This window comes from Haliotis rufescens, unplaced genomic scaffold (genome assembly GCF_023055435.1).
Source record: "Haliotis rufescens isolate VD_foot unplaced genomic scaffold, xgHalRufe1.0.p SCAF_1, whole genome shotgun sequence".
Classification (NCBI taxonomy): domain Eukaryota; kingdom Metazoa; phylum Mollusca; class Gastropoda; order Lepetellida; family Haliotidae; genus Haliotis; species Haliotis rufescens.
Window position 1 is genome coordinate 21,766,105 of NW_025963779.1, and position 12,796 is coordinate 21,778,900.

The 12,796-nt window shown below is 39.1% G+C and overlaps 1 protein-coding gene across 6 annotated transcripts in view; it reads right to left on the reverse strand.

Annotated features, from left to right (window-relative positions):
• Positions 1-12,796, reverse strand: part of LOC124114593 (neo-calmodulin-like) — a 98,167-nt gene that overhangs the window by 40,824 nt on the left and 44,547 nt on the right. The window contains exon 1 of one of the 6 annotated variants that reach the window (XM_046475237.2): positions 5,004-6,177. The exons of 3 other annotated variants lie outside the window; for them this stretch is intronic. In XM_046475237.2, the coding sequence (XP_046331193.1) occupies positions 5,004-5,150 (147 nt within the window). In that variant the 5' untranslated portion in view covers positions 5,151-6,177. Of the gene's footprint in view, positions 1-245; positions 544-5,003; positions 6,178-12,796 lie in introns of those variants that run through there. 2 more of the 6 variants (XM_046475242.2, XM_046475241.2) reach the window with 2 other exon arrangements.

Here is a 12,796-nt window from a genome sequence, read left to right on the forward strand (position 1 = left end):
ACACAGTAAAGCAAGGTGTTCGGTGAACGGGTGGTATCATCACCTACCGGATACCTGTGTTGGAATGGATAAGTGTCTGACAGGAAGTCACATCACCTGGCCTTAATTACTCAGTTGCATACTCAATTCACATTCTACATCAGTACTTTAAAAAGATGAAATTAATATAAAGAAACCAAAGTAGATAAACTAATAATGTTGCTTTCCCTTTATGAAACATAAACGTAGCAGTAAGTACGCCTTACCTGGCTGATACTACAACTCCATTGGCTTAACCCCTATCGAGTCGTGATTGTGTCGTCTGCTCCTTACCAAAAAGTCGTCTGCTTCTATCCGTCCGCTGCCACCAAATACGCCTGGTTCACGCGTGTCAGCACTGTACTCTCATTATTGGCCAGTTCGTTCATTACTACATTGGTTTAAACCAAGAGTACCAAGCACCAGAGGGTAGAGTGAGCTGGAACCCGACACCAAAAGGGTAGACAGAGCGCTGGACACCCGATATCGGAAGGGTATGTGGCGATCAGACCGGGCACCCAGTCATTGGCTGTACGGGTTAGCAGTGACTACATTCCTGCATCGACCGGTTGTTCCCCAATAGACAAGCTTCCGCTGCAGAGGCGGTTATATCTCGTACAGGACACAATGCCTCATTCAATGAAATACGTGTTCAAAATCAATCCACAATCGTCAACAATAAAGAACTCATAATGATTCTAATTTGCAGAGGAAGTGTTGAGGGTGATCTCATGTACAGACTGGACTGGAGGGAGAGGAATCAGATAATCCCTTTGTTGAACGTTGACAGATTGGTAAACGGACATCTGCATGACTACAGAAGGCATAGAAGTAAACCCTCTTGCTTATCCCACTCGTGATTATCACTGCTTATATATACATTTTTCAATATGAATTTGCAGAAAAAATAATATATTCATTTGTAGCAGATGATTCTTTCCGCATTGTAACTAATTAATATAGTCAAATTTATATTTAAATATTAACTATAATATTTGCATATGTATGAAATGTACACAATTTTCTCTTTCGAACATATTGTTCATTGTGCACTGTTTCCACATTGTCGTATTTCAATTATAAATTGTTCATTTCCATCATGTGATATTATGTTTAACTGTATATAGGGAAGAGACCGCAGTAAGTGGTGCACTTGTGCACAATCCAATTGTCTGCATGGACAATAAAATATGTTAAAGCGAGGAACAATATGAAGCCTTTTAACCCTCTGTCATATTGTTCGAGTATTGTGAGCAGGTAAACCGACACACGTCTTCACTAATACATCAATACTTTCATACATAAGTCTCCAGACACGTTAAATGTGAGTGGTATCACCAGCAGGGCGCGTGTTCCTTCAGACTAAACTACATGCTTGACGCTGTGAAGACAAACCGGAAGTGAGGGTAATATCAACAAATAATGTGTCGCTATGTGAACCATCAACCTCATTATGAAATTCTTTACAAGAGCTGACATGTCAAAGTGACCTCTATTGTGTTTCCTTTGCACACGATAATGCTAAACAAACAAAGATTCACGCTAATATCCTATTGTAGAATTTGGACACGCGTTGCCAACGGTCAGCTCCTGAAACATGACGCCCATTGCCTCTGCAGTGAACCGTGCATCAGCGTAACACGTCTAGAAAGAACGGACAGGGAGCCATACACGATGATAAATATTGTCTTTCTACACAGTGATACATTAGCTATTGTACGTGTGTTTTACGTTAGCATTGATTCTATAACAATAGCCTATGTTTTCAAATCAATATGCATACAATCATTTATATAGTAGGTAGACAAGCAGAACATTATCTGCACGGGGTCGATATAGTGTGGTAGTGGGGTTAGGCTTGAGATGTTCAGATAATTGTGTCCATTAACCTATCGTTTTAATACACGTGTAAACTTGACATTTATATGATTAAGGTCTTGATGGGTGTTAACTGCGATTAATGATTTTACACAAAGGACACCTTGCTATCATTGGCCTATGTGGTACTTGTTACGGATGATGAACGGGAAGATGAAACAGACCCCATGTAATGAGTAGAAGAAACTATGACTAATATGACTTGGGTGTTATGCAAACTAAGCAACTCCCGCATCTACAGATAGTATACCGTGTGTGGTTGAACTTTGCTTCCAAGGTTAATTGTGTTGACATATGTACATGACACATTTGTTCATAAAATATTCATAGTTAAATTGAGAAAGAGAATTAATTTTTGTCTGTTGATTATATTGAACGTAGGTGTAAAGATTTGACCTTTGTTACCAATGCAATGTCCTCTAACGAGCATGGCCAGGTACGCTGGCGTTAGGTTACTGTTTGAAGCGTGAAGGCCCTTCACATCGCACGAAGTACAGGAGGACTCTCCGAGTGGGAGTTCTAGTGTCTGCGGCGTTATGGAAGAGGAGGGAACGCTTTAACGTCTACTGCGTGGTGAGGTGTTGACGACTGCGCTGCCACGACAAACTGGTTCATGCTACTGAGAAGGTTAAGAGAAGCTATGTATCTTCTCGCATCACTTCCCTCAGTAGGATGATGATGATGATGATGATGATAATACTAATACTAATGATAATATCCACAGTTAACTTAACGAGCCAAGGGTGTGGGAAATAATTTCAATGTCAGTGTTGATCTTGTTGATGGTTCTGTGCTGCTGGACGGTACAGAAATGAGTGTCAACCAAGCGAAGTACCATGTCAAATCGGCCATGACATTCAGACTCGAGTTTATGTGCAGTATGTTGAGAAAATCAGCAACCCTGCAGAGTCATTTGCTTGCATGAAGACGGCTGGCCTGAAAAGTGAAACAGAAAACTTTCTGTTTGCTGCTCAGGACCAGTCACTTCCCACTCGAAACCGTCAATGTGTGATTTGGTATAAAAATGTTAATATGAAATGTAGATTATGCAATGAATTTACTGAGACTTTCCAACACATTGTCAGTGGATGCCCAGCTTCGGCACTAACACGGTATCTGAAGCGACATGATGGTGTAGCTCAATAATTTTATTACCGACTTCGCCAGGCTTGTGGTTTTGACACAGAGGTCCATCCATGGTACGATCAGAATATGTAGAGGGTGTCATGGAAAATAATAAATACAAAATTCTTTAGAATAGGCCCGTATACAGCCTCAGAGCTAATCAGGCCAACAAACCTATCTTGTCCTTTTTGAAAATCCAATGAAATCATTTATATCATTGAGTTTTCCGTCACTTTTAACAACAATGTGATTGACAAGATTCAGGAAAAACATGGCAAATATGCAGACATCGCTTTCGAAATGTCACACTTTCATCCCAAGAACCAATGTGTCCGACTCTTGGTGCCTTAGGTTTGGTATCTCCCAATTTTTTGACTGAAAATGGGAGAGTACCCGGGTTTGCTGTCAGGAATACAGCCCTTCTGACAATCTGGTGTAATGCAGAAGGCTGAAGTGTTAGGGAATCTTCACATTCTCCGAATAGTTCTGGGTGGGTTTGACTAGGCAGAGCTTCCTGGGTGAAGTCCCATTCGCTGTCTGGGCTGCAAGGGCTCTGAGCTGATGATAAACCTAACCAGCCCGACTGTTCCAGGATCACCCAAACCCTCCTTGCTGCATTTATTTTATTTAAAGCTGTATAATAATAATTCCGTTTATAATGCGCAAGATTACATTCACCAAGTGAATAAACAAGTCCACATTATTATTACTGAAATGTCATTTTTCTCTCCTTGGGGATATACAATATATGTATAAAGAATCTCTGTGAAAAAACGAAATATCACAAGAAGGCACACATCATAGGTAATTCGTCAATATATAATAAGTTGTATAGTATTCGAAAGATTTTTTAATAATAATAATAATAATGATAATAATAATAATAATAATAATAATAATAATAATAATAATACTGAAGACCCAATTCGGTATGAAATGTAAGACTATAGAGGGTCCAATTCGGTATGTAACACTGAATTATTGAGGTCTTGAGTTGTATAATATATTGCAGAAGGCCCAATCAGGTATGTAGTATAGGATTATAGAGGGCCTAGTTCGGTGTGTAATATAGGATCATAGAGGTCTTACGTTGTATAATATAATACTACATAAGGCTCGATTCAGTATGTATTATAAGATTATAGAAGTCCCAATAAGGAAAGTAAAATAAGATTTATTGAGTGGTCAAAATGGATGTAAAATAGAATTATCGGAGCACTGTTCAGATTCCAAATAAGATAATAAAGTAATTTGGTACCTTTTATAAGATCTATGAAGGACCAAAATAATTTTTGCAATGTAAGATTTACGCCAAATTTATGTAAGGGCCATTCAGTATATAGTATAAGAGTTATGGAGAGTCCAATTCGGTATGATATATTAAATTAGGAAAGGTATCAATTATGTTTAAAAACATATCTACAGATAAAACGAGGTAAGTATGTGATATATTATACAGGACCCAATTCGGCGTGAAATATAATAATTATAAAGGGACCATTTCTGTTTTGAATATATAGCATTTATAGATGGCCCAATTCGGAGTGTAATAATGTTTCTTTTATAGAAGGCCCAATCTGGTGTGTAATGTGAAAGTCGGGCAGGAACCAACTCGGTGTGTAACATATCAGTTATTAGAAGACCCAATTCAGTATGCAACTCACATCACCGTGTAAGATTGGTTCAGATATCATCCTGATACCTTAAATTAAAACGCGGAGCTGCAGTATGGATTCCAGACTGGTATAAGTACTGTCCGTCTTAATGTTTCTGTAATCATGCCATTCAATAGGTACGATAGGATGCATACAGTGTCCAGGCTTATACGATTCCATTTTGAAAGAACTGACGGGCGACCAATTCTAAGAGAAACTGACGATATAGAAATAATTTTTTATCAAATGTCTTTGTATATTTCATTTTTTATATTAACGTTCATAAAGACTTCACATCACGAAGAAAGGTTTAACAATAATACTTGCCGAATGTGGTCGGTCCCTTTTTAAATGCTTGTTCGTCATCGGGTGAGATTCACATTCAGATGGTGGTGTTTTCTTGCGTTTTACTGCTGTATAACAGTGGGAGTTTCCCATATTTGGCAGTGACGGCTCGACTTTGGCTAGATCCATAGGCAGCTCCTATCGTTTCCACCCATAGAACAAGCTTCCTCGGGTAGTCTCTTGTCTTTTCTTGTACAGTTATACAAAATGTAACATGCACACTTTGACATTCAATGTTCATATGATTCCTCAAATGCAGCCAGATTAAATATTAATAGGCATCCAAAGGAGCGTTATATTTAGTCATTTAGCTTCATGGAAGGATCCGTTAATTAATCTTTTCACGTTAGAACGCAGCGTATCATCGCACCAATCTCCATAAATGCGTTACTCGATTATCCGTTTCAATCTGCTTCAACATGGCTTATAGAAATATCCGAGTCATCAACATCCACACACTTGTCGGTATTCTTCGTGTGAGTATATGCTTGAAACCCATGTTAGAAAAATCTATTATCTGATAGCACTGGTCGTCTTCCGTGGAGAAGATGCAGGGTCCAACAAGACAGCCTTGGCTGAGACCAGTTTAGGAGTGCCATGTAGGGTTCTTATGCAAGACGCCACATACTTATGCCACAGACGCCTTCATCCGCCAGTGGTGACAGTATTAGGAAGGATGTTAACCAAGGACAATCAATTACCATACATCATTAATTAATAGGAAGAATTTAAAATTAGGATTTAAATCTAACTGTAACTATAGCGTTTCAGTATTTAACTTGAGTCGCAGATCGGGTGAAATACTTGTTATTCATTGCTTGCTTGAAGCTGTCAGTTACCTTTCTCAGGTTTGCTGCATGGATACGTTGCTAGCACAGGATATCTCCTATTAAACATTCAATAACATAGAAGCTTCAAATGCACACACCATTCCTTCCGTGGAGACATATACCCTTGCACCTCCTGGCTACATGAACATAATCCATGAATGTCACACAAATCTGAATGTCCACGCTATTCTACATGTCCCGAATGGTAAGGTATCCTGTCAACAGTACAACGCATTGCCTTCAACTATGAAGCTCAGGGTACGTGTTTCTGCACACCAGCCGGTAGTGTTCGTACATGTATAGCATGTGTTCACAAACGTTGACCATTTAAGTGCCATTGTTGCCTACAAGATACAGTTGTCTGGCTCAAGTGATAATGATATTTGACGAATCACTCTAACAAGAAACATATTATTTGCCAGTGGAGCATATCGACTCATTCATAGTAAAGGGATGTGGAGGCTATTAATTGATTTCAAATATTAATTGTTTCAGTGGAAGAATGGTTAATGTAATCTCGCTTGACTGGCTATTTGAGTATCCACACATGTGTTGCCATCCTTCTTTATATATTCAATTTTGTATCATTATTAACATATGTTGTTGTGCGGCGTGCACCGGGTCGTATGGCTTGCGCGTAATGGAGGAAGCCCCTTGATGACATTTAACAAAGGTGAATAAATTTATGGTAGGTGAATAAAAATGTATATGTAGGCAGTTTTTTTCCAATGAATTGCAAAATAGATTGGCAATAATAGCTAGCATATATAAATTGGAATAACGAACAATAAGCAAATTGCATGACTTCATGTTACTAGAGTCGTTGTTGGCGACTAATTCATCTCCTGAAAACAACCTGCACCTGACGCAGTACGCGAACATAATACATGCTGAACACGAGGAAACACAATATGGACGGGTTTATGATACAACAAAAGGCTCCCCTTTTGATATTTAGAATGTTCTACATGCATATATGTATGTCACGTCGAGGTCAAGGGGTGATGTACAGATTGGTATACAATACAGGTAAAGGGTTTCCTTCTGATCTACAGATTGGTACATGCCACAGGTAAAGGGTTTCCTTCTGGTAAACATACTGATATATAACAGGTAAAGACTTTTCGTCTAATATACAGACTGGTATATAACACAGGTAAAGTCTTTTCGTCTAATATACAGACTGGTATATACCACAGGTAAAGGGTTTCCTTCAGATATACATACTGATATATAAGGGTTATATATAAGGGCGTCCTTCTGATCTACAGATTGGTATTTGACACAGGTGTATTTCCTACAAAGAGAAACTGGAAGCAACTGGTTAATAAAACCATTCATGAATATGAAGAAAATATTTGGCGCAGAAAAGTTTCTGTCAATACAGGTCTTTCACGTTTCATGCTAATACACACAAAGCTTACTCACCATATATTATGGCAACTAGCATATCTATACCCAGAACAGAGGTCAAGTTTAAAATTTTGTGTTAGAGTTTCATCACGAAACAAAACTTCCAGGGACTGTTTATTGTGTAACAAGCATGCCTTTGGTTATGATAATCACATTATATTACATTGTGAAGCTTTACTGCAGGAAAGAAATGAACTGTTTTCAACTTTTATTGATCTGCTTGATGTTGAAACCTATGTCCAGTTGGAATCACAAGATGAAGAAGATATGTTGTCATTTTTCTTTGGTGATGATACTCACTTCTCACAATGTATTGATAAAGTGAAATGGGAATCTGTTATACTGATATTTTCTGCTTATGTACTTCCGCTAAAGGCTTACCTTGATTATGTCATCTGATCTAACCTTTTGTACTGTGTGAATGGCATGACACTGGTGCTACTGTCTTGTATTGTATATATGTACTGGTAATATGGGTTTGTGTGAATACGTTTGATTAATTACGTATAATCTTCGGATTAACTTCTGGAGGAAATAAAGAATCTCTCTCTCTCTCTCTCTCTCTCTCTCTCTCTCTCTCTCTATGCCACAGGTAAAAGCATCTTTATAATAACAGACTGGTATGTGACACAGGTAAAGGGTTTCCTTCTTATATACATAATAGTATGTGACACAGGTAAAGGGTTTCCTTCTGATGTACCTAATAGTATTTGACACAGGTGAAGGCATCCCTATAACAAACAGACTTGTATGTGACACAGGTAAAGGGCTTCTTTCTGATCAACAGACTGGTACTAGTATATGCCACAGGTAAAGGGATTCAATCTAAATAAACAGACTGGTATATGCCACAGGTAAAGGGATTCATTCTAAATAAACAGACTGGTATGTGTCACAGGTAAAGGGATTCATTCTAAATAAACGGACTGGTATATGCCACAGGTAAAGGGATTCATTCTAAATAAACAGACTGGTATATGCCACAGGTAAAGGGCTGCATTCTAAATAAACAGACTGGTATATACCACTGGTAAAGGGCTGCATTCTAAATAAACAGACTGGTATGTGTCACAAGTAAAGGGATTCATTCTAAATAAACAGACTGGTATATACCACAGGTAAAGGGCTTCATTCTAAATAAACAGACTGGTATGTGTCACAGGTAAAGGGATTCATTCTAAATAAACAGACTGGTATATACCACTGGTAAAGGGATTCATTCTAAATAAACAGACTGGTATACGCCACAGGTAAAGGGCTTCATTCTAAATAAACAGACCGGTATATGCCACAAGTAAAGGGATGTTATGTCTCGACTAGAGAGCTTCCTTCTGACCCAGAGACTGTTATATATCATAACTACGAGTATCCTTTCTTTAGATGATAAAAGCGACAAAACCCTTTCCACATGCATATGAAATCTCAGTCAAAGACAGTCGATTGTAGGATCCGACTATATCATGAGCATGTGTTTATGAATCACTATGAAATAGTGACGATACCAGGTGTCCGTGAAAAAGACGAGCGTATCCTGCACCACCAGTAGGGCTGAATGTCAACTATATATTCTGGATTGTCAGCTTAATGAAAATTGACCAAGATCGCTGCCGTTCATCTCTAGCTGGGGTATAGCATAGCGAGATAAGGATCATGATCGAAGTATACCAGGTATACCAGTGGATCCAAGCAACCATGGGACACACACTTTCGCCAAACGCCTGCTTCAGATCGTTCGTAATCCAGATGCTGAGATGCAAAACGGAAATATATATTTTTTTATGAGTCACACGTCTCACGAGCGAGGTATGCGAATTTCATGAGATGAACGGTCGTGTACACAACGAGGGATGGACACGAACTCTCAGCTCGAAATATCACGTGCACACCACGAGTGACACGTGTCGAATTTCTCATGGCGATCGCGAGTTACAAAGATTTAATTTCGCTGAAATAATTTTGTTTGACATTTAGTTGTACCTTGAGCCAGTCACCGATCACCGGCCTTTCAGTATGGCAACTTAAAGAAAGAACAGGCTCAATAGAGACAAGACAAGCTTGTGACGTCCAATTTGGCATTAGGTCGTCATTGATGTCCGTGCACACACAAAAGCAGAATTGTGTGGTGACTTTGTAATCGGATGGTTAGAGTTTTTGACGAGTGATGATGCCAACAGGGGTATCAACACGGCCAACCGCTTGTCCCAATGACGTAGAATCTGCAACTCTCTCGGGTTCAATCACTAATCTCAACTTGGTGATTCTCCACGGAATTCAATCACAATCAGTCTAAAAGAGGCTGACCTTGCTGAGATCACGTGATCAAGTTGACTAGCTCAGAGAGTATCTTCATCTTTGACATTCATCGTGCAATCACATTTAATCAGAGAGCGCGGGACAAGTCAAGTGAGGCAGGGATAGTGACGACATTCCCCGCCAGGTGGCGGGGACAGATCTGCATACCGCTAGTAAAAAATCGATGCCTGGATTTTGACCTGTTGCTTTGCTCGAGGCAAGGAGTTGTTGAACTATATTGATGTTGGACGAATGGTTCGAGTGCTGGTGTGTCACGTGTCTTCACACACTGATATGTCCATGGATACGAAGAAAGTCACAAATATGTTTTGAACGGGTTCTCACAATAGCTGGCTAACCGAATATAGTAAAACGGTTGCAAAAACGTACAATCGAGAGGATGACAAACACGACAAGAACATACAGGGTCACAATGGTGTAATTTTGACACAATGGTAATATAATCCTGACACTTGTTCTAATGCTGACACAATGGTAATATAATCCTGACACTTGTTCTAATGCTGACACAATGGTAATATAATCCTGACACTTTGTTCTAATGCTGACACAATGATAATATAATCCTGACACTTGTTCTAATGCTGACACAATGGTAATATAATCCTGACACTTTGTTCTAATGCTGACACAATGGTAATATAATCCTGACACTTGTTCTAATGCTGACACAATGGTATTATAATCCTGACACTTGTTCTAATGCTGACATAATGGTTATATAATCCTGACACTTGTTCTAATGCTGACACAATGGTAATATAATCCTGACACTTGTTCTAATGCTGACACAATGGCAATATAATTCTGACACATGTTCTAATGCTGACACAATGGTAATATAATTCTGACACTTTGTTCTAATGCAATGGTAATATAATTATGACACTTGTTCTAATGCTGACACAATGGTAATATAATCCTGACACTTGTTCTAATGCTGACACAATGGTAATATAATCCTGACACTTTGTTCTAATGCTGACACAATGATAATATAATCCTGACACTTGTTCTAATGCTGACACAATGGTAATATAATCCTGACACTTTGTTCTAATGCTGACACAATGGTAATATAATCCTGACACTTGTTCTAATGCTGACACAATGGTATTATAATCCTGACACTTGTTCTAATGCTGACATAATGGTTATATAATCCTGACACTTGTTCTAATGCTGACACAATGGTAATATAATCCTGACACTTGTTCTAATGCTGACACAATGGCAATATAATTCTGACACATGTTCTAATGCTGACACAATGGTAATATAATTCTGACACTTTGTTCTAATGCAATGGTAATATAATTATGACACTTGTTCTAATGCTGACATAATGGTAACATAATCCTGACACTTGTTCTAATGCTGACACAATGGTAATATAATCCTGACACTTGTTCTAATGCTGACACAATGGTAATATAATCCTGATTCTTGTTCTAATGCTGACACAATGGTAATATAATCCTGACTCTTGTTCTAATGGGGGGCGGTCGGATAGCCTAGTGGTTAAAGCGTTTGCTCGTCACGCCGAAGACCTGGGTTCGATTCCCGACATGGGTACAATGTGTGAAGCCCATTTTCTTGTTTCCCCCGCCGTGATATTGCTGGAATATTGCTAAAAGCGGCGTAAAACCATACTCACTCACTCACTTGTTCTAATGCTGACATAATGGTAACATAATCCTGAAACTTGTTCTAATGATGACACAATGGTAATACAATCCTGATTCTTGTTCTAATGCTGACACAATGGTAATATAATCCTGACTCTTGTTCTAATGCTGACATAATGGTAACATAATCCTGAAACTTTGTTCTAATGATGACACAATGGTATGTTTACGAGCTGCAATAATTTAAATGTCAACACAAGTTTACATATAAAAAGCATTTGTGCATTGAAAATATTCACCTAAAACAGAAATATACACGCAATCACATCGAGATTTGTAAATGTGTTATGTGATATTGGTAGAACACATACATAATAGATATAACACCTTTGGTTTCGGGGACACGGGTGGCCAAGTCGTCTGAGGCAGCGATTCGCTGTGCAAAGTTGCGTCCCTTGGACACGCCAGAAACCTATGATTATGGGTTCGAATCTCGGTTCGCCACGATTATGTTTCTAGGTTTGCCAGCATCATACCCGTGCTCGTGGGGTTCACCCAAGTGGTAAACGTCTGAGACCTGCATCACTTCGGGCTTTCCTCCCACATTAAGCTGACACGTGACACGCCGTTATATACCTGGAATACTGTTAAATGCGGCGTTAAACCCAACTCACTCACTTTTGATTTCGCTTCTCGGATGTAAAGAATATAAAGAATACATTATACAGTTGCTACCGGTTGGGCAGATATGCCTACTCTTTTCGTGAACACCTGGTGTCATCACTGATTTCCAGAGGGGCGGTCGGGTAGCCTAGTTGTTAAAGCGTTCGCTCGTCACGCCGAAGACCCGGGTTCGATTCCCGACATGGGTACAATGTGTGAAGCACATTTCTGGTGTCCTCCGCCGTGATATTGCTGGAATATTGCTAAAAGCGGCGTAAAACCATACTCACTCACTCACTGATTTCCAGTGATCCATTCAGATACTTTTCACCGCTACTTTGCCTATTATGCCCAAAGGAACATGTTTCGGCAGGTAATTGAGACTAATTATTTTCTGACGTTGTTAATATTTGCGAAGTTAACAAATACGCCACCTGCTTACAGAAATCAAACGATCAACATCCACATCAATAAATAGTATCTTCTTTGCATATTGATCGCAACCAGTACAATAACTCCGATGTCACGGAGGGAGAAGATGGGCCGCGGGGAGAGGCTGATTGTTGTACAGCGTAGTAGTAATCAATACACAAGGAAACAAACATAGCACTTACTAATAAACATTGTGAATAATGACGTCATCGATTGTATTCAACCACCCGTGAATGTGTTCAATGGTTTAATGGAAGGATCTTACATGGTAAGTGATGCTTGAGTTGTCTTATTGTCTTTCGCTAGACGTACAGTGCGTGACGTCATTCATTGTTCCACGCCATGATTTTGTAATACTCACTCACTCACACACTCTTAGAATGTTCAACCCTATCGCCTTGAACGTAATCTACCCTCTAGTTTTAATACAGCACCAGTAGATGCGCTAGCGTGTGGATTACTGGTCCATCACTCTATTGTAACGTTGTTTTACGTG